Genomic DNA, 22,559 nt, shown 5'->3' on the forward strand with positions numbered 1-22,559 from the left:
CGACATTTTCTATCAAGTGAGGTCCCCAAAGGACTTTTAAAAAAAGTAAAAGTGGGATCTCGGGCCTCCAGACATTCTGATTTAGTGGGTTTGAGACACAGTCCAGTAATCTGCATTTGAAATGCATGTTCCCAGGCGATTCTAACATTTTATTCTTTGAAAAACACAAAACTTAGATCAAAGAGTGAATGAAAAATGAAGACAGTTAAGCCCGGTAGCTAAGAGAAGAAACCTTATTTTATAGATACTTTGATTTAGCATAAACCACACTGGATTTTCTTGAACTTCTCATGTATTCTTTCTATAATACTCCTGACAGATGGGCATCCAGATCTTGTGTATTTATTTCCATATACAAAAGAAACTAATCAATTCTTCCCGCATAAATCCCTAAATATCAAGACTCTGCACAGTCTCTTCTCCTGGCTACACAGACGTGGCTCCTTCGACCATTTCTCACCAACGCCGCTAAATCTGCTGCTCTGGTTGCTGCTCAGTAAATACTATGTAAAGCGAATGCTGCCACATCACCCTAGAAAAGTGGGTTCTCTCTTCACTTAAACATCAAAGTAAATCAACAACCCCTTTGTATGGATGATACCGAATCTGTTAAAAACAAATCTTGTTGTTTTTTTAAGTTTATTTATTTTGAGAGAGAGAAAGAGCAAGTGGGGGAGGGGCAGAGAGAGAGAGACAATCCCAAGCAGGTTCTGTACTGTCAGCACAGAGCCCCACGTGGGGCTCAACCTGATGAACCTCATGACCTGAGCCGAATTCAGGAGCTGGATGCTCCACTGACTGAGCCACTTGGGCGCCCTTAACAACATCTTGGTGATTTTGAGCTCCATTCTAGTCTTTCCAAATAATTTACCAAGAAAATACATATTAAACCCCTACCCATTTTTTTTTTTTTTTTATTGGAGAGGGAGAGAGAGGGAGAGTTGAGAGTGCAGGCACACAAAAAGGGGACGAGGAGAGGGAGAGAATTTAAAGAGCAGGCTCCATCCATGCTCGGCATGGAGCCTGACACAGGGGGCTTGATCTCACAACTGTGAGATCATGTCCTTGAGCCGACATCAAGCTTAACAATCGAATCACCCAGATGTCCTAACCCCCTACCCATCTTTTGTGATAAACATGATTTCTAAGATTTCTTCTATATCTTGTTAAGGAGTTTTGGGAATGCCACGTTAAGAACAACCAAAAAATGAGAAAAAGCCTAGAAAGTTACTAGCACTCCTAGAACACAGAAAACAAAGGCTCTATATGATAATCTAGGAAGAAATGTAAAAAAGGAACATCTCCCTTCTCACCTTTCTCCTTAATTGTCCCTTAAAAAAAAAAAATCTCCCCCCTACACACACTTTAACCTATATCAATCAGAAAGCCTCAGAGAAAAGTGAAGGTCTGAGCAATCCAAAGTCAAAAGAAAAATCAGCAATTTCAACAACTGCCGCCCACCTAATTTGAATACCCATAAAACGAAAGATCCTTTACAAAATACAGAACACCAACACCACCTAGTCTAACAGTTACTTGGAATCTCCCAAGAAAAACTATTAATATTTTCATTATCAACAAGAATATATCCCGCCATCTACTTTGTTGTCAAAAGCTATTACATAAAAGTTATGAAAACAGTAAGATTGTTCACCTACTTTAGGACATGCTATAAACATTGGACTGGGTATCAACACTCACTGACCACAGGACAAGTGGAATGCCTCATGGAAATCACCTTACCCTTGGGCCTTAATTTCCCTACGCGACCTGCTTCTATCACAGAGATTCTGTCAAACAGAAAACTACAGGAACGTATTAGTTATAAAAATAGTATTAAATGACAGCAAAAAATGTTTTAGCATCACCAGGGTGAAATACACTCGAACTGAATGACAGCCCTCTAAATGACTACCCAGTTTCTTTGACTGTGGAACAGATGGACAGGCAGCAAGAGGTACCCGACAGGATGACAGGAAGGGGATCAGCCACACTTGAAGGGTAAAAGAAGTGAGACACAACGGTGAGTTAAAGGTGTCAGTCTGCCGTGCCAGTCAAGTGAAGTTTAGAAAGGAACCCCGCCAGCCACCCAGTGAGAAGATAAAGCCACGAGAATGCAAATGCCACTGTTTTGTACACGGAGCTGGCATCATTATCAGACACTGAGACAGGCTCACTGGACAGGCACCAGTGCTCCCTGGAATGTATGTTTAATAGCTGTAACTGTTAGAAGAAGCTGGACTGAAATTCAGAGATCTAAGTTCTAATTCTAGAGCTCTGCTATTAAACTAAGCAATACAACCTTTTGATAGAAACCTTTTCTGGGATTATCTAAAAACTAGAAAAAGACCATCTTTAAGTTCTCTCCCACTTTCCAAACTAGAACACTATTTTACAGATGTAACAGATGTGGATTCATAAAAATCTAATCTAAATATATTAGGTGCTGATATAAAGGTGCCTCTAGACGTAAGGCACAGACATTATCAGTGACGTAGGCAGTGAGTGTCCTGAAGACAGCCCTATACTACACGCTCCATATAAGACAGGGCTTAAACACGTGGAAAATAAATTAGGTAACAGGCACCAAATTAATATTAACAAGATAAAGTTTTGAAGGAAGAAGTAAATTATTACCTCATCACTATTTAATCCATCGCTTAAAACATACTGATACTTGTACTAAGTAATTCTCAAGATACACTACTAACCTGAGGTTCTAGATAATGCATCTATCTTGAATTCTTAAATGCAGTTAAGAAGGTCAGATACATGTGAAAAAGGAAGTCCTTTTTTGGTACCAATGATCCTTCTCAAAAAGTCATTTTGCTCATTCCTTGTTATAAGGGTATGTATCTTAAATATTAGCACTTTAGAATCTTCAATGGAATTTCAGAAAAGAATCAAAGGAAACCTATTCCTCAAATCTGGGGCCTTGTTTGCCAATACAAGTAAAACGTTCGAGCAGTTGCAGTAACCCTGTGTTAGATCTTTTATTCCAATTTATCGTATATCAAACCCCTACTAGATTTATCAAAAGCTCCAAACACCTTTCTTTAAAACAAAAGCTAAGTTGTAGATAGTCATTAACATCCAGTAAAAAACCAAAACCAAACAAACAAAGAAAACCACTCAAGGGCAGAGAATGCCAGCTCTAACTTCTGAATAACAAAATTACCATTCATATTTTGGTTATCTAAGGTGAAAGGCACCGAAGAATATTAAAAGATGGCGGTCAGAAGTTTTGAGTCCTAGCTGTTAGTTCTGCCACACTAATCAAGTGGTCTGTTAATATCCTAACTTTCTCATTTGTAAATAGAAAGGGAAACTGTAATGATCTAAGGTTCCATTTCAACTCTAAGTATTTCAAGATTCCTATGGTCAAGATTTTAGTTGCTTGAAATTAGGAACAGAAAACTGATTTTGCTTCCCCCCTTCCCATAAGAACAGTCTTTGTCAAGAAAAGCTGGAGTCTTTTCATATTGTCTTCCAACCAAAAATAAATAAATAAATAAAAGGAGACATATTTAGTGTTTGTGCATCTTCTAATCAGACACTATTAATCATTTCTTTTAAAATTAAATTACCTACCTCACTGGGGTGTTGTGAGGATTAATTCATTAGTGTTTGTAAAGCACTTTGAGATCCTCAGGTCAAAGGCGCTATAGAAGTGCAAAGTAGTAGTATTATTACTAGATTCTTTGCTTATTTAAGGAACTTCACAATCCTTTAAAACCTAACTCTCTGTTATGATTTAGACATCTATTTGTAAAACCCTGCAATTTATGCACATTACTTTTAACTCTTTTTGGATATATAAACAGGGACAGGATGTTTCAAAACAGATGATTTTAAATAATGTCTAACTTTGATCTATGCATGGACAGAGAAAGTAAAGGAAAATCTAGTGTGACAAATTTTAACATAAAATTTTAGTGAGAAATCTTGTCAATCGGATTTAGAAGTGTGCCTAAGCTGTACCCGAAACAAAACAAAACCCACTTTAATCTCAAGAGTCTGCAATGAGAAATTCCTTTCTTCAAAGAGAAAAGGAAAACAATTTTCAAATCAACTCTGCTTGAAAAGGGGTACTACTGAGCTTATAAATTACATTACATGGGTATACATGCAATTGTCATTTAAAACAGTTTTATTTAAACCACAGTAACAGTATTAGTATGAACTGATGTCAAAATAACTCAACAGCTTTTTCTTTAAACTAGCCTCCCACCCCCAATTACACAAAGCAAACTAAGCATTGAGAAGAGATCAAAGCAATTTTGCTTTATGGGTTTTTAAGAGGAAAAAAAAATGAGGGCCAAGGCTTCAAAACCAGTTAAAATCTTGAATTAACACCACTTCCCACTCCTTTCTCTAACCAAATCTAACAAAGCGCTGTGTTTTTATAGTCAAAACAACACACACACACACACACACACACACACACACACACACACACACACATACACACACACAAAGCTAAGAGAAGCAGAGCCATCTATCCATTGGGATATTCTGCTTGATAAACATTAAGGGAAAAAAAAAAAAAAAAGTCAAAATCCTCTGATGAAATACTCCAGTGCAATACAAGTTCTAGCCCCGAAAGCAAACTGAAATTTAGATATATTAAACTTTAAACACTTACCTCCTGCTCCTGCTGAAAGATGACGACTCTACCACCTTTATCTCCTGTTGCTAGTAATTCTCCAGAATGATTAAATTCTACTGTAGAAATTATATCTGCTGTATAATTGAAACAAAAACAAAGAAGAGATGATTTTAGTTTTTCTTTCCCAACTTACACAGAACTTAGCATGTTTTTCCTAACACATTCCAGGCCTACAGATGAACCTACCATCAGAAATAAGTAAATCTAAGGTTCTTTCATGAATATTTTAGTTCTCCAAAAACACATTCTCTCTAGAATAAATCAGTATGAATCTACTGTAACAGGAATACAAATTATACTCAAATACTAGTGGTTTACTGGTATTTCACTAAAATCATGAGTGTAATCAACAATTTGTGAAACATTTTATAATAGGACCATTAAACATTATAATAATTATCTTGATAATTTTCCTTCTTATATACTTTTGATAAGCTTCTTTATGCGAACCCAAAGGTGGCCTCTGAAACTAAAGCAGATATAACTAAAATGGGGGAAATTTTTTAAATGTAAAAGTAACTTTAGATGAAATTTTAACAGTCATAAATCAATAAATTCAAATTATGGCCTCTCAAACAAAAGTCTGCAAACAGAACACACACATATCAGGAACACTTTGTGCTATGCACCGTCAATATGCACAGCTCTTCTTGTGGCTCCCAAACACCACACAGGCTACTAGAAGCAGTCCTGTTACACCCGAAGTCAGTGCTAATTTCACAGTAAATTCAAATAAAATTATAGGGTATTTCACTTGCTTATTGACACCAGAGTCATTTTTCTAAGGGAAAAAATCTAAGTTACAGAATTAGGGATTAAGATAAAGCAACTACACTGGAAAAATTCACCACTGTTATTAACAAGTTCTTCACTATAAAGCATTATGCCAAATTAGGAAAGATTTCATCATATGCAATTTAAATAAACTTTTTTTTTTTTTTTTTTACAAGAGAAAGGCCATTTTCTGACCTATATTAGCTCACTGTAACAATTTGTTGATTTGCTATAATAAAGAACACTATACACCTCCAATTTTAAAAATTACTGACCAGGGGCGCCTGGGTGGCACAGTCGGTTAAGCATCCGACTTCAGCCAGGTCACGATCTCGCGGTCCGTGAGTTCGAGCCCCGCTTCAGGCTCTGGGCTGATGGCTCAGAGCCTGGAGCCTGTTTCTGATTCTGTGTCTCCCTCTCTCTCTGCCCCTCCCCCGTTCATGCTCTGTCTCTCTCTGTCCCAAAAATAAACGTTGAAAAAAAAAATTTATAAAAAAAAAATTACTGACCAACGTATCTTTACTAATAACCTGTCCAACACTCCATTTTATAGTTTTCTTTTTAGTGATTTTTCCAAGAACAGCTTGATTTTGGAAAGCTTTCTTTGCTTCCTTCATTGTCTAGGTCCAAGGCAGTTTACCTTTTTGGAATACTCTGAGAGCCTACTAAAAGTTACACGTGTCGTGCCAAAAAACTGCATGCTTAAGTGCACACAAAAATGTGCATGTAATTTCAGAAGGTGTGGACAGCACCCCACTTCCAGATTAAAAACCTTATCCAAGGGGTGCCTGGGTGGCTCAGTTGGTTGGGCGACCGACTTCGGCTCAGGTCATGATCTCGCAGTTTGTGAGTTCGAGCCCCACGTCGGGGTCTGTGCTGACGGCTCAGAGCTTGGAGCCTACTTCAGATTCTGTCTCTCCCTCTCCCTACCCCTCCCATGCTCACGCTCTGTGTCTCTCTGTCTCTCAATAATAAATAAATGTTAAAAAAAATTAAAAACAAAAAACAAAAAAAAACACCTTATCTCAGAAGCGCACTGTGGTCAGCGGTATCAGGAGGAAAAAATAAATTTAGTGTTCGTATATGTAACATAAAAGTGTGAAACTGAATATATCAGACTAATCTGTAAAGACAAACATAATTATTTAAAAAGCCATTCTACTTTGCTCATCAAGATTAAGTGTACTCTTAATCCCCTTCACCTATTTCATCCATTCCCCCACCCACCTCCCCTCTGACATGCTTTAAGTGAGTACCCTCAGTTATTTTTTTTCTTTTTCAACAACATTTTTTACTTGAAGCATACTTAAGAATACAGGGTTCTAAAATATATAAATATATACTTTAAAATATATTTATATATTTTTCTAATACATATATTCATATATAAATATGTACATATATATATATATATATATATACACATATATATGTGTGTATATATATAAAACATTCCATCCAAGAAAAACAGAATACACATTTTCTTCAAATACACACAGGAGAATTCCCCAGTTAAAGCACATAAAAAAGAGACCTAACGAATATGACAAATTTAAGAACCCTTGAATCATACCAAGTACATTTCCCAATCACAACGGCACAAAACTAAATATCAGCAATAAAACAAAGCTGGAAAAGCTACAATGTAATTATTAAATATTTAATATGTAAATATTAAACATACTGTTGCACAAGCAATGAGCCAAATAAGAAATCACACATAAAAGCCATTCATTGGGTGCTCTGTATTCTGTAGTGAAGGTTTAAAATCATACAAGAGCCCTGCACTTAAAGTACATTAGGGTACACTTTGAGAGAGAAAATAAATAGAAGCTAACAATACCAGACACAATATATGGAGTCACTTCTTACCTGAAGGTCAGGTTCTTTTTAAAATCAGGGAATAAGGTTAAAAACCATACATCATAAAAATTACCTTTAAATTCAAACCACTCAGACAAGCATCACTTTGGAGACGCAAATTCTTTCTGTTGTCAGTCCAGCTCAGCCAACTTCCCCCAGTGCATTGCTAGCTTATGGTTTCTTTGGCTAATGCACCAGATGAACTAGTTAATTTGCATACAAAGTCATGCTGCACCAAAAATACTTCTCTTTGAACTCTCAACTTGGTGAAATGCTCACACCTAACACCAACACCAGATTCACTTTCCTGTTCACACAATGGAATAACAGGCAGAGTTGGCTCAGTATTTAAATTACTTCATCTTTTTCCCAAACTGTTGCGTTCACCTAAATTAAAGAAATTACAACTCTTGTTAGTTAGATGAGCTGTTATGGCTGTAACTTACTAAAGGATAAGTCAATGATCAGTATAATCAGCCTGACTAGCCTTCCTGTTGAGCACTGGAAAGCAAGAGGGACTTGCTGAAAGATGTGCTTAATTTCCAGTGGGGGAGAAATCTTATCTTTCTAAAGTGACCTGGACAGGAGAAAAATCTAGAGATGATTAAGTCAACAGGGAGGTCATTATAATAGTACTGAAGAGATGTGGGATAGGAATGGTGGTGATAGGATTCTGTATCTATGTTATCCTCAGAAGACAGAACAAGAATCAAGTAATAAAACAGTAGGCTTTATTATAACACCCCAAGGTACTAAAGATAGTACTGGTTACAGCTGGTTATAATGCAGTCACTGAATATGTGACAGGGTGGGGAAGAAAAGAGAAGTGTGTCTGTGTGCATGTAAGAGAGAGAAGGGAGGAGGAAAAGAGAAGGGGAGGGAAGAAGAGAAACAGACTAGTGTTTTAGTGCAAACTGTAACAGGAATAAGACGACATCTGTTCTTACAATGGTCACTTATCCCAGGAACGGCTATTTTACAACTAGAACCCCAAAGTAAAGTGATGTCATAAATGCTTAATACTGAAGCAGCTTCACAGCAAGGGTACAAAATTTTAACAGGCACACTTGAGACAGGCCGAGGAATCCTAGAAACAAAACTAACAACCAGCCTATCAAAAAAAAAAAAAAAAAAAAAAAGGGCCAAGAACCAAAGATACTATATACCATAGAAGTCAACCCACTTTAAATCACTGAGGTAAATCACTGAGGAAGGAAAATATTGGGTGAAAGGCATACAACTTTCTCTATTTATACACACTTTATTATTATTATTTTTTAGCGTTTGTTTATTTTTGAGAGAGACAGAGTACAAGTGAGGGAGGGGCCAAGAAAGGGGGAGACACAGAATCTGAAGCAGGCTCCAGGCTCTGAACTGTGAGCACAGAGCCCAATGCGGGGCTCGAACTCATGAACTGTGAGATCATGACCTGAGCCGAGGTCAGACGCTGTATTGACTGAGGCACCCAGGCACCCCTCGATTTATAGATATTCTTTAAAAAAATTTTTTTTTAATGTTTATTTATTTCTAAGACAGAGACAGAGCATGAGTGGGGGAGGGGCAGAGAGAGAGGGAGACACAGAATCCAAAGCAGGCTCCAGGCTCCGAGCCGTTAGCACAGAGCCTTTCAAAGCGGGGCTCGAACTCACAAACCATGAGATCATGACCTGAGCCGAAGTCAGTCACTCAACAGACTGAGCCACCCAGGTGCCCCCATTTATAGATATTCTTAATACATTGGTGTCTGTTATTTTTCATCTTGCTAAAAGCCAATGAACTAAGAGAAAATCTGAGAAACAGCCAACCAAGCCACTGCTTAGCTGAACAGTGTAAAGCAACAAACAACAAAAATCAAAGAACAAAAACTTCCTCTTTTAAGGAAGAAAAAAAAAAAAGATTATTTCCTATGGCCAATAAAATGTTATTTCACAATGAAAAAACTCCATGTTAATCTTTTTATAAGAACATCAGTCAATTGCCCTACTATGCCCGAAGTCAACACAGAGCAATTTTAGGCATAGATCGAATTCCAGGCAACAGCACTTAAAAGGCACAAATTTTTAGTAAGAAAACTTAATATACACAATGTTTTTGACTCGTTAAATCTTATAAAATCAAGGATTAAAATGTATTCCATAAAATGGAATTCTCATTTCTTCCAACCCTTTCCTTTCTTTGTAAACCACTGGCAGCCAGGTTTCATTCTCGGAAGCTGAAATCACTGCTTTCTTCTGGGGGCAGAGTGGTGGTTGGTGGTAGTACGAGTGACAACAGTAGTATTACTGGTCTGTTTCTATTTCACCAGGCACAACATTTCTTGTTACCTGTCTTCCCTATTTCCTAAGTGGTATAATAAACAAAACAGGGTACAGCCAGAAAACTAACAGATGGTATATATCAATAGTAGTAACTAACAAAAATTACTATATATTAGGTGAGCAAATAATTATTAGCTCTGACATGTGGGTGAGGGTGAGAATGAGGGTTAGGAGTTAGTTTCTGCTTCTGGCCATGAGGGAGAGACTAAGACAATCTGGACGCATCCTCTTGCTGGGAAGGACTAGAAAACGGAACAAAAATGTTGTCGGACTGTGAACCCTTAGACAAGAGAAAGAAGTGAGTCATATTTAACGCCCTTTACTTTCTGGACAGGGCAGTCAGACAGAGCAGTCAGACAGACAGAGCAGCAATCTCACTTAGTTGTGGAGACAGAAACTGGGGGTTATGGAAAACAGAAATCAGGAGGAATTTGAAGCAGAGCACAGAAAGAGAGAGGACACTTGGGTTCTTTAAACTGAATCTGAGCATTTGTGGTGACACTCCACAAGGCCTAGAAAAGAACCACTAGAAAGCTTTTGAGGGCTCAGAACTATTAGGGGATCCCTACCAGCTGGCGTAGAGAAACCTCATAATTAATGAAGCACCAAGTAAAGTCTTCAGAAGAGCATCACCTTAGTAAGTGGAACTACATCAACACAAAAGACTGAATTTGTCCTAACAAAGCTAAAAACAGACTTTGAAAGAATCAAATGTATCTCAAGCAACTTAACTATGTGCTAGAACAAAACCCAATACTCAACAATGTAAATTCACAACGTTTGGCATCTAATCCAAAATCACCAGTTATGTAAAGCAGCAGCAATATGTGACCCATAACCAGAAGGCCCCGAAATGACAAAAATGATGATGGAATTAAGGCCCTATCAGACAAGAACCTTAAAACAACTATTGTAAATATGCTCCAGAACACAGAATGAATTATAAACATGTTGAGAAATGTAAGAGAAAAGACAAGGAACACCTAGAAATGAAAAATGCACTACCTGAAATGAAAGATACACTGGGTGGCATTAACCAACTAGATACTGCAGTACGAAAGATCAAGAACTCACAGGGGGGAGGAAAAAAAAAAGCAAGAGCAAAGCAGGAAAAAAGAACAAAGACCTGACTTGTAAGATAATATCAAGTGTTCTACCATGTGGATCACTGCAGTCCCAGAAAAAAAAAGGTAGAAAATACTGAAAAACAAAATAAAAAAGCCCCCCACCAATATGTAAATGTGAGCATGATGACACTCTATGTAGAATAATCACAATAGATCAGTTATCAATGCAGACTTATACAGGTATACAATAGTGGTAACTCAAAAAACATCAACAGCCTTGAACTGCTGATGTGACTGGAAAATCATGAAGAATTCTTTGTAAAATTCTAGTATTTCAAAGTACAATGTTCCCTTGATTTACACAGCAAACATCAGTATATACATTAAACCCATGCAAAATAATATGTGATAAATAAAACAGATTTTAGCTTAGAAAATATTAGTAAGTTTTTTCCAGCACCAAAAGCATTTGGCAGAATATTCTAAGTCATGCAGACCATGGGACGATTTTTTCTTGTTCAAGATTGTCCCGCAAACTGCCAAAGAGCTAGCACACTTGGCCCATGCCTAGTAAATGCCACTAATGCTTCCAACCACTGGTTAAATTAAGTGAAAAGAAATTCAGTATGACAGAGTTTATAATATGTATATAATGATAAAAAGTAAGCTAAAGACGTTAACAGCCATGAATCTTTCCACATATTTTTACTATATATATTTTAGGGTTTTAGAAATAAAGGAATTGACAAAAATTGTAACTACAGCAGAAGACTGACATCCCTCTCCATGCGTGACAGATGAAAAAAGGGAGAAGGGAAGAAGGGGGAGGGGAGGAGAAAGTATACACACTTGAAAGATCAAACTGATACACACATACAGAGAACTTTATACCAATACAGAAGAACATGTATCTTCCAAAGAGCTATGCAATTAAAAAACTCATACACTGAGCCACAGACAGTCCCTTAAAGAATTCTAATTTCAAATTTAAAGACCACATTCTCTAACCACAATAAAATTAGCTAAAGATTAAGAACCACCGATTCTAACTAACCACTTGATAATCTTACAACTCTAAGGCAAAAGATAAAAACCAGTATTGCAATAAAAATACTTAAAAAGATTTACAGGAACCTAAGTATAAAAATATTTGTTTTCTGTTTTTGTTAAAAAAAAAATAATATAGTGATCATTTTAACCAACTTAAAGAATAAAAAACCTGAAATCCCATCACTAAGAGATAACCGTAGATAATAACTAAACAGTCTTTCAACAAACATGTGCAAACTGTAAAACAGGTATAGATGTATTTATGTATACTATGATTTGTGTAAGATCTGCAATGGGATTTAACTCTTTTAATCACACAAACTGCTCTGTAAAAAAAGACAATCATCACTCTTAACCCCATTACTGATAGACCATGATTTTAGTATACAACCTTCCAAAGTTTGTCTATGTGTACCTTACATTCTCAGCACAAAAAAATACAATCTAATTGTACTGAGAAAGAATGCTGCTTACATTATATCATGGAGATAAAAAAAAAAAGATATAAAGCATGTTTGATCCGATTTGTACACAACATAAATGAAACAATCAGAGCATTATGGAATTTGTTTCCAAAGCTCAAGACAGGGAGGGAGACCAGGTTAACATGCCTATAACCATTACCGTAAGAGTTAACATGAAAACCCTGACAACAGATGAATCTCTTAAGTCATGAGTTATCACTACACACTATTTGACTAAAATTAAAAAAAAAAAAAGATGACAATGCCTGATAAATAAATATCACCTTTCCTCTCCCCAATCCTTTACCCCTTCTGTATGTAGTCCATCAGGGGGGAAAAATGTATATTAGATCTCTGGAAGGGTATAAATACATCAGAAGAAGCATAGATAGATAGATATAGATAGATAGATAATGAAAGAAAAATGTGACTTTTACAAAATAACTAAAGACAAGTGGCTAAGAAAAATACCTGTATTTCCAAAAACAGCTCATACAACATGGGGAAGACAATTCACAGAAGAGCAATACTGGTAAAATATAATAAAATATCCACTCAAATTAATTTTTTTATTTATTTTTGAGAGAGAGAGAGAAAATATGAATATGAATGAATATGAGCAGGGGAGGGGCAGAAAGAGATGGGGAGACAGAATCCGAAGCAGGCTCCAGGCTCTGAGCTGTCAGCACAGAGCCCAATGCGGGGCTCGAACCCACGAACCACTAGATCATGACTTGAGCCAAAGTCTGATGCTTAACCAACTGAGACACCCAGGTGCCCCTCAAATTAATTTTTAAATAACACACCATTTTCTATCTCTTAAACTAGAGGAAAAATATAAACTGCTCTACCTGCACTGTAGAGAAGTATATCTTGTTATTTTGGAAAACTATTTCATAATTTATACCAATAGCCACAAAGCATTCATTCTCTTGGAACTTCATGTCAGTTCCAGAAATCATCCTACTAAAATAATCCAAAAATTTTATTTTACTTTAAATTTTTTAAATGTCTATTTACTTCTGAGAGAGAGAGAGAGAGAGAGAGAGAGAGAGAGAGAGAGAGAGAGAGAGAGAGGAAGAGAGAGTGAGCTGGGAGGGGCAGAGAAAGAGGGAGACACAGAATCCAAAGCAAGTTCCAGGCTCTGAGCTGTCAGCACAGAGCCCGACGCGGGGCTCAAACTCATGGACTGTGATGTGAGATCATGACCTGAGCTGAAGTCGGACACTGAACTGACTTGAGCCACCCAGGCGCTCCAATAATCCAAAAATTAAAAAAAAAAAAGTATAAAGATGCTCACTGATGTCTAGACCGTTAAAGAATAGAAGAATAAGAATAGAAGGGAAACATCAGATGTTCTTATTTTGCCAATATCTTTTCACATTTTGCTCTAATTTTTCTTTAAATCCTCCTCCCTTTTCACACTTTCCCTTGGCCCTTCATTAACTACTAGGTAAGAACAAGAAGACACCTGGAGATGTAGTCTCAGCTCTGCTATTAATAATTCGACCTCAAGTGGGGCACCCGAGTGGCTCAGTCAGTTAAGTGTCCAACTCTTGATTTTGGGCTCAGGTTATGATCTCAAGGTTTGTGAGAGCGAGCCCCACTTATCGGGCTCTGCACTGACAGCCCGGAGCCTGCTTGGGGTTGTCTCTCTCTGCTCCTCCCCTGCACCTCCTCTCACTCACTCATTCACTCAAAATAAATAAATAAACTTAAAAAAAAAAAATTCAACCATAAGTTAAGTCAATTGTGAACTTCAAAATTTGCAATGAAATTTCATTTGCCAAGAAACACTGAAAGATGATTTCTCTCTTCAGAGAATTTATTTTTCACAAAGCATATATAACACGTATTCATACACTTAATACATTTAGGGGAGGAAGAAAACAGAACGATGGCTGGAGAAAAATAACGTGCTTTTATCAGGAAACTTCAAATATGGAAAATTAAAGACCTGTAAGACAACACGTCTGCAAAAACTACGTTAACTCCACCCATGACCATCGATCTCTGTCAGGGACCTCACTCGGACAAAAATGGATCTCTGATTTATTTCTTTGTAACCTGGAATTCACAACAATAGTGACTTAATGAAAGTTACTTTCTGTAAGTCATAAGCCAATCAATGTGAAAACAGAATGGGACTGAAGCAACGAAGCAGGATTCTGCTCTGCTCAACTCCTGCCACTGCTACAGCAGGAAGCTACGGTGCTGGATATGCTCGTGTCGTTGGAAACTACTCACTACACTTCTATGAGATAGGGTCTTTCTCACTTTTATACATAAAACTCACAAACTACTTAACTGCAAGTGATGATACATATACACATAGCAGAGAAGTTCTCCATTTTTCAAAACACCTGGGGAGTTTTCAAACATCACTGAACAAAAGCTACACAGCATAAGAATTAACTGAGCTGAATCTTTATTTTCCATAAATTAATTTTAGCCTAATTTTAGATTTACATTAAGAGTTGCAAAGACGGTACGGAGAGTTCCCATACACCTTCACCTTACATTGCTATGGTTTACCTGTCACAAATGAAGAACCAACACTGGAATATTAACTGAACTCCACACTTTATTCAGATTTCAGTCATCTTTCCCTAGTACCTTTTTTTCAGTTCCAGGATCCCATGTAGGATTCCATATTGTATTTAGTCATCTTGTCTCTAGCTTCCTCCGGTCTGTGACACTTTCTCTTCGGTGGTGGCCTTGACAGTTTTGAAGAGTAATGGCCAGGTGCTTTACAGCATGTCCCTAAATTTGATATTGTTTTTCTCCTGGCCACACTGCCAGTATGGCTTACTGGCAGGAAGATCACAGAGACGAAATGTCATTCTTACTACATCATGCGAAGGTACATCTTATCAATATGACTTATTGATGATAACCTAGATTATCTGGCCATGATGCTGTTTGCCAGGTTTCTCCACTATAAAGTACCCGTCCCCCAGTAAGGTACTCTGGTAGGAAGTCATTAAGCGCAGCCTACATTTAAGGGATGGAGATATTAAGCACTACTGCCCTGAGGAGGAATATCTACATATTCAGAATTCTTCTCTAGGGGAAATTTGTCTTTTCTCTCCCACTTCTTTATTCAGTCATCAGTATGAACTCATATTTATTTATTTCATATTTTGGGTTATAATCATACTGTGAAGTTTACTGTATTGTTCAAATTATTCCAGATTTGGCCATTGAGAGCTTTCAGGTTGGCTCCCTTTGTGGGATGTTCCCATCCTTCTGGGTTTTTTTAAGCACTTCAGGAACTTTAAAAAAATGTAACTTTCATATATTCTGAATATTACCACAAATTAAACATGACTTCTAACTTCTTCATTCTATAGTTACATACTAAAGTTTAAGAACTGAACTTTCTCGGTGAGTTCTGACGAGAAAAATAAACAATACTGGGAACAAAAGGAGTAAACACAGTAAAGGTCAGCACCGTAACTAATTCTTATCCATGAAGTATCTGATCCGGAGGAAGATATCTGTGCTGAAACAGATTTCTCATTTGATCAACTGAGGTTCTAAAACTTAAATTGTATGTTAGCTTTCTTAGAAGTTTTAACATATGCCTGGCAACTTGAACCTCAGAATATTAATCTCCTGGTATTCACTGTTCTTTTCTTTTCAGATGTTGGAGAGGTAGGGATGAGAACACAGTGGGTATACTCATCACCTTTATCTCTGCTAAAGTCAAAATGTTCTGGCACACAATAGCACAGAAATTAATTCTCATTTTGATCTGATCTGCTTCAACACGCAGAGCTCCAAGCATGCTAATTTGCGGGTACCTGCGTGGCTCCGTTGGTTAAGCATCCAACTCTTGATTTTGGCTCAGGTCATGATCTCACAGTTGTGAGATCCAGCCTTGCACTGGGCTCTGCCCTGGACATGGAGCCTGCTTAAGATTCTCTCTCTCCCTCCGTCTCTGCGCCTACCCCCATCCCTTAACACACGTACCCTCTCTCTCTCTCAAAAAAAAAAAAAAAAAAAAAAAAGTAAATTAAAAGCATGCTATTTTGTCTGGACACAATCTATTATCATGATCTTTTCTCCTTTATTAGTTCAATATACCATAACACAGCAAACACTGAATTTTAGGAATGACCCCACAAAGCTATTAAAATATGATTAACCTAAATTTCTTCTCAAAGGCAACTAACTACTCTCCAATGTAAGAAAGTATTTTCCTGGATAATACATCTATAAAATGCTAGTTTCTTGCTGAAGGGGTAGACTAGCTTTAGGTTATTTCCCATGATGATGCTCCTTTATCACTGTTGACCTCTAGAGGGAGCTCAAAGTTTTTGTTACCTTTTCTGAAAGGTCAGGTCTACCCCTTCCACTAAAGTGCTATGTTCAAGATTTAAGAACATTTTATTTCAGCCTAAAAAGCAAGTTAAGTATGTGCCATCCTTTTAGCAATCCCTTGCTCCTATGAAGTAAGTAAGGCTTGACCTACTCACCTGCTCTTGGGGAAGTGGGCCCCAACCATTTCTTCCTCTCTCCCTTCCAGACCATCCTGAAGTTTTCTTGCCTACTTGGCACTGACTAGGGGTTATTACCGTAACCTGAGAGGCTGAAAGGAGGATGGCTATAAGAACTGGCGCCTAACGTTCCCCCTTGCTGACTTGTTACTTTCAGTGGAGCAGGCCAGTGTGTCGATCTTTCTCATGTCAGGGCACACACAGAATACACTGTTTGTAAGGCACGCTAGTGTAAAGATAAGATTAGGCTGTTCATGTCTGCTCAGGAACTCTAGTCAGCTAAGCACCCCCCATCCAGCTCAGCATGCACCCCACAGGAACTGAGGGATCACTGTCTTGGCATACCTGTAATACATTCTTGGGGCCGTATCTGTAAGAAACTTGTGCAGGAAATGATGAGAAGTCAGACTGGACTTTTCTTCACTTCACCTGCCTGTAAGACCCTGAGGAAGTAACTAAGGCTCTTAAAGATTCAGTTTCCTCATCTTTAAATACCTATCTCACAGTGTAGCTTTGAGGGCTAAACAAGCAATAGATGTAAAGAAATGAACCTTGAATCAGGCACGTGATAGGCAGGAGATGTTGGCTGGGCTTTGGGCTTTGCTGCACAAAGCAGAAGCAAGCATTGTAACCTTATCTGTTTCTAGGCTATTGAGGCCAATCTAGCTTAGGTAAAGTTCTCCAAATGGTCCAGCAAAGCTCCCTGGAGACTGAGGCTGAAGCCCTAAGTAGTAATGTGTCATAACTGCCCTGCTTTGCTGCTTCTTTGCATATACAGATACTCTCGACCTAAAACGGGGTTACAGCCCAATAAACCCATCATAAATTGAAGTGCATGTAAATGCACCTAACTTACCCAACATCGTAGCTCAGCCTAGCTTACCTTAAATGTGCTCAGACCATTTACATTAGCCTATAATTGGGCAAAATTATCTAATTCAAAGTCTGTTTTGATAATGTGTTAAATAGCTCATTAAGTTATTGAATAACTATACTGAAAGTGAAAAACAAAATGATTATATGATAGATACGGAATCACTGTTAAGCATATTCGCTGTTTACCCTTGTGATCACATGGCCAACTGGGAGCAAATAACCCTACCATCTATTGCTAGCCCAGGAAAAGATCAAAATTCAACGTACAGTTTCTATGGAATGCATATTGCCTTCGTACCATCATAAAGCTGAAAAATCGTAGGTCAAACCATCATTAAGTCAGCGACTGTCTGTACACTCAAGAAGCCTCAGGCTGCAGGTTAAGATTCTGTACTCCTAGGTCTCTGGACTAAAATATCGCTTTGATTATATTATGATTTTCAACAATAAAGTAAGTGCTAACAGCTTTTTTAAACACCTTTTTTCAACCTCTGACTCAGTGAACAGGAACATGTTATGTGATAGGCTCAAAAAAGACCACTGGCTATTGATGCTCATACAGAACCTACATTGTAATGTTGCCATGAGAGTCAGGGTCCATAGGGTAATTTCCAGAGATGTGTTCTGGAACGAGTCTCCCTTCTTTTTAACTTGTTCCTGGATAATCTGATATCATGTTTGGATAAAATGGAATGGAACCATACCCTCCTGCAACAAAGAACAGAAAGATAAACAGTTGCTAATACATTTACTCTATAGGTGTGATCGTAACAAACAAGCCTTGGTGTATTTATGTTATATATAATGTTAGAATGAAGAACTTGAAACTGACCATTCTAAACCTAAAGTGACCATCTTTATTAGATGTTCACTAACTTTTAAGTGGCTCATAATTCAAACCACAAAGCAAATCACCTCATTAAAGTTGCCTTATCAAAATATGATGCAAATAGTTTCCATGGAGATTATACAGAGCAGTACTGCACAAAGCTTGTGCATCTATGTATGCATGCCTTAAGATATTTTTTAACTAGAATGGGCACCTGGTTATTAGTATCTGCCTAAAATATTTACAAACTAGGATTATTATGGCCATGCTAGAAGAACCAGAAAGCCCTTCACTGTCCACCTGTCTTGGCAGAGTCACACCCAACTCCACTTTGTTTTGACAGGATTCGTCCTGCTCACCTACAAACCCGGTACAAAGGGGAAGCCTATTTACAGAAAGAAGTTAGAGATCATTAAGGTATGTTACAGAAAATTTTACAGACTTTACCCCAATGATTAAAGGGAGCTCACTGTGCCGTTTTAAACACGAGTAATCCAATTAGACGTGCCTTTAGATTACTCGGACTGAAGTGAAGAGAACTGGGAACTGGGAGAAGGGTAAGCAGAGGGAAGTCTGGAGACCAATCTGGAGTCACTCCAGAAATCCGGGTAAGCAATGATAGTGATCTGAGCCAGGACAGTACAGTAACCATATTATCATAAGTAGCAAACATCTAAAATGCACTTATTGTATGTCAGGTATTTAACCCTCACAACAAACCTAGAAAGTTGGTTTTATTAATATCACCTGTTCCATTAACTAAACCATGGAGATACAAAGAGGGGACAGAAGTGTACAGATTTTAAAATACATTTATGAAGTATACGACGCAAGGCTTCTCAAGGCTTGATCATTGATAAGGTGTGGAGAGCTAAAGATGAAAGCAAGAAGAATAATGTCCAGGTTCTCATGGTGGTTGAATGTACTTAGTAACATTAATAGACTGATGTTTGCCTTGTATCAACTATTCTTTAATAGCGTGTAAATGGCAGGTTTAAAGAAAGAAGTTAACTTCCATTGGTCATGAATGATTTCACCAAAATTCTCAACCAAAAGGAATACATCACATACTATTACAAAAAAAAGACATTTAGTCCAGAAAATTCTTTTTCTCCATCTTTTCCCTTTTTCATCCTTTTTCTCTCAGCCGAGGCAGGTTAGTTTGTTCAAAGAGATACTCCTGACCAGTGCAAATTATATTTGCACTGCAATTCATGGTCTCTACTAAACTTTTTAAAATAATTGTAATCATGCTTTTCCAATGATTTGAGATTTTCACGATTCCATTCTCAAAGACGCAATTTCTTTCATGAATCTCATTGAAAAATAAAGTTCTACATTAAAGGTTTTTCTCCATTTACTTGAACTAAAGATTTATTCCTCTAATTCTGGAAACGGGTGTTTTTTATAAATCTTGTGCACTTGTTGTTTTGCTCATTTTTAGGACGGTCATTCCTTCCACAATATTTGAGTGAGCACCTACCACATGCTAGGCACTCTAGGTCAAGCTAGCATTTCTAGCTGCTGGGGGTACAAGAGTAAATAAATATCCCTGCCTTCATGGAACATACATGCTAGTGACGGAGACGTATTATAAACAAATAAATACAAAATGTATCAGGGCAGTATAAATAGAACAGAAATAAAAATAGAAAAATACAAAGACCAACAAGAGAAGAAAAGTAATGAGGGTGGGGCATTATTTCAGGTAGAGTGGTCAGAGCTTTAAAGCCTGTCTGAGGAGGTAACTTAGGCAGAGACCAAACAGGGAATTAGTCATCCAAACTTGTAAAGGAAAGTATTTCAAGCAGGCAGCTAAGTAGAAATGTTGCTATATTTGACAAGACTAATTACATAATAAGGTGGTACAGGAGATGGAGCGTTTGGCCGAGGCCAGATATACATACAGCCTCGTAGGCCACGGGAGGAGGACTGTGGCTTTGTTTTAAGAATGAGAAGAAGTCCTCGCAGAATTTCTATCTTGTTTTAAAGTGATTATCTGTTGTGTGACTACAGCACAAAATGGGGGGGTGGGGGTGGGGAAGGAGAATGGTTCCTAAATTACTGCAGTAGCATAAGCAAAGATGATGATGGTCTGAGCTAAGGTGGTGGCCACAAAGATGGACAGATTCAGCACACATTCTGAAGAGAGCACTGCCAGAATTAGCGGCTGGATGGAGGTTATCAAAGGAGGATTCCAAGGTCTTAGAACCCAGCCCAATGGAGGAAAAGCAGTGTCATTTACTGGCAAGAGACACACCAGAAAACAGCAGGTTCTGGTTAAGAAAGGAGCCAAGAATTTCATTTTTATAACTTTAGTATGGATTTCAACCACCTAGGAAGGAAGGAGAGACACAAATTAAGGCATCATCGGCTAACAGAAGGCATTTAAAGACTAGATATGATTTCCTGGTGAATGATTACAGAAAACAAGAGGTGTGGCCTGAGGGCTGGGCCTCGAGCTCTCCCGCACCTAGCACTAAGCTAACTAGTAGTAAAGGACACTGCACAGGGAACTACCAGTAAGGTAGGAAGAGCTTTTGCGGAAGCCAGGCAAAGTGTTTCTAAAAGGAGGCAGGGATGAACTGTGTCCAAAAAGTGTCCAGATCAAGTAAAGTGAGGGCTGAGAAGTAAGCCTGGATTTGGTGGCATGAAGATTCTCTGTGCGATTTCAACAAAAGCGGTTTCAGTGGATTAACTGTCCTTAAAATAAAAGCTGTTTTCTGTGGCTAGCTCTGGAGTTGAGCTGGAGGAGGCTGTAATCATTGCTCTGACACTCTGAAATTCAGCTTATGAAGGACATTCTCTTCAGATCTGCCATGAACGGAGATTTTCCCTTTTATGTATCTTGGGTTATTCTGAGAAACAGAGGGTTAAACAAACAGGACTCTGAAGCTGATTCATCATGCTTCTGAGCTGCTGACTTCCCAGCTGCCCGGATATACTAAGAGTAGAATTTTTTCAAGAAAAGTACTCGAGTGACACACTTTCAATCATTACAAGCCTGAAAATTGCCATTCTGTTATCCTGCCTATGTGAAGTTTTAGCAATTTAAAATTCTTAGGTTGTAACAGCTTTCTCCTCAGGGTTTTCTAAATGCCACTCCACTATCTTTTAGCACCGTGCTGTCCAACAAAACTTTCTACGGTAACAGAAATGTTCTATTTTGCACTGTCCAACACGGTAGCCACTTGCCACGCATAGCTATTGAGCACTTAAACTGAGGAAATGAATTTATTGTATTTTACCTAACGGATTTAACAGCCACACATAGTGCTAGCATACAGAAGACAAATGGAATGCTCATCTGATACACCTTCCTTTGCAGGTAACTTGTTTCTTGTCAGGATACTTGTACTATTTATTTCTATACCTTAAAGTTTTGAAATCTTTGAAATCCATTAGGCTATTCCTAGGTATGGATCTCATTTATTTTGCTTGGTATGCACTTTAATTACTTGTAGAAGAATATTAAAAGACCCTATCTCATGGGGGTTGTAGACAATTTCAAGTGAGTTTCAATGTGAAAAATACTTGGTACATAATAAGTGTTCAATAAATGTTAGCTATATATTCCCTGAGCTCTTCTGACCTGTTCTCTCTAGGAAAATTTTTACTGTTTCTCTGACTTTATCTTTTATATGTTTGCTCTGATCTCTCACTCTGAACCTTTATTATACATTGGATCTACTCTTTGTGTTTCTTTCTTTTTTTTTTTTTTTTAATTTTTTTTTTTTCAACGTTTATTTATTTTTTTTTTGGGACAGAGAGAGACAGAGCATGAACGGGGGAGGGGCAGAGAGAGAGGGAGACACAGAATCGGAAACAGGCTCCAGGCTCCGAGCCATCAGCCCAGAGCCCGATGCGGGGCTCGAACTCAGGGACCGCGAGATCGTGACCTGGCTGAAGTCGGATGCTTAACCGACTGCGCCACCCAGGCGCCCCTACTCTTTGTGTTTCTTATACTTATGCCTATATAATTTTCATCTCATTTTCTCCTCTGAACTGTGAGACTATTTCTAAAGCCCTCTGCTACCACTCCAAAAAGTTAACAGTTAAGAAGCACAAATTTCACTTAAGAACTCTTTCCTGCTCTCTCTCTCTCTCTCTCTTTTTTTTTTTTTTTGTTCAAGTGTTCAGGAATCTC

At 37.9% G+C, this 22,559-nt stretch overlaps 1 protein-coding gene across 2 annotated transcripts in view; it reads right to left on the reverse strand.

The window, feature by feature from the left end:
• PPP2R2A (protein phosphatase 2 regulatory subunit Balpha) overlaps nucleotides 1-22,559 on the reverse strand; it is an 84,513-nt gene that overhangs the window by 30,119 nt on the left and 31,835 nt on the right. The window contains exons 3-4 of one of the 2 annotated variants that reach the window (XM_045055361.1): nucleotides 18,153-18,291; nucleotides 4,646-4,743 (exon numbers count right to left, since the gene is read on the reverse strand). In XM_045055361.1, coding sequence (XP_044911296.1) covers nucleotides 4,646-4,743; nucleotides 18,153-18,168 — 114 coding nt within the window. In that variant the 5' untranslated portion in view covers nucleotides 18,169-18,291. The remainder of the gene's footprint in view (nucleotides 1-4,645; nucleotides 4,744-18,152; nucleotides 18,292-22,559) is intronic. The other variant, XM_011281440.4, reaches the window with a different exon arrangement.

This window comes from Felis catus, chromosome B1 (genome assembly GCF_018350175.1).
Source record: "Felis catus isolate Fca126 chromosome B1, F.catus_Fca126_mat1.0, whole genome shotgun sequence".
NCBI lineage: Eukaryota > Metazoa > Chordata > Mammalia > Carnivora > Felidae > Felis > Felis catus.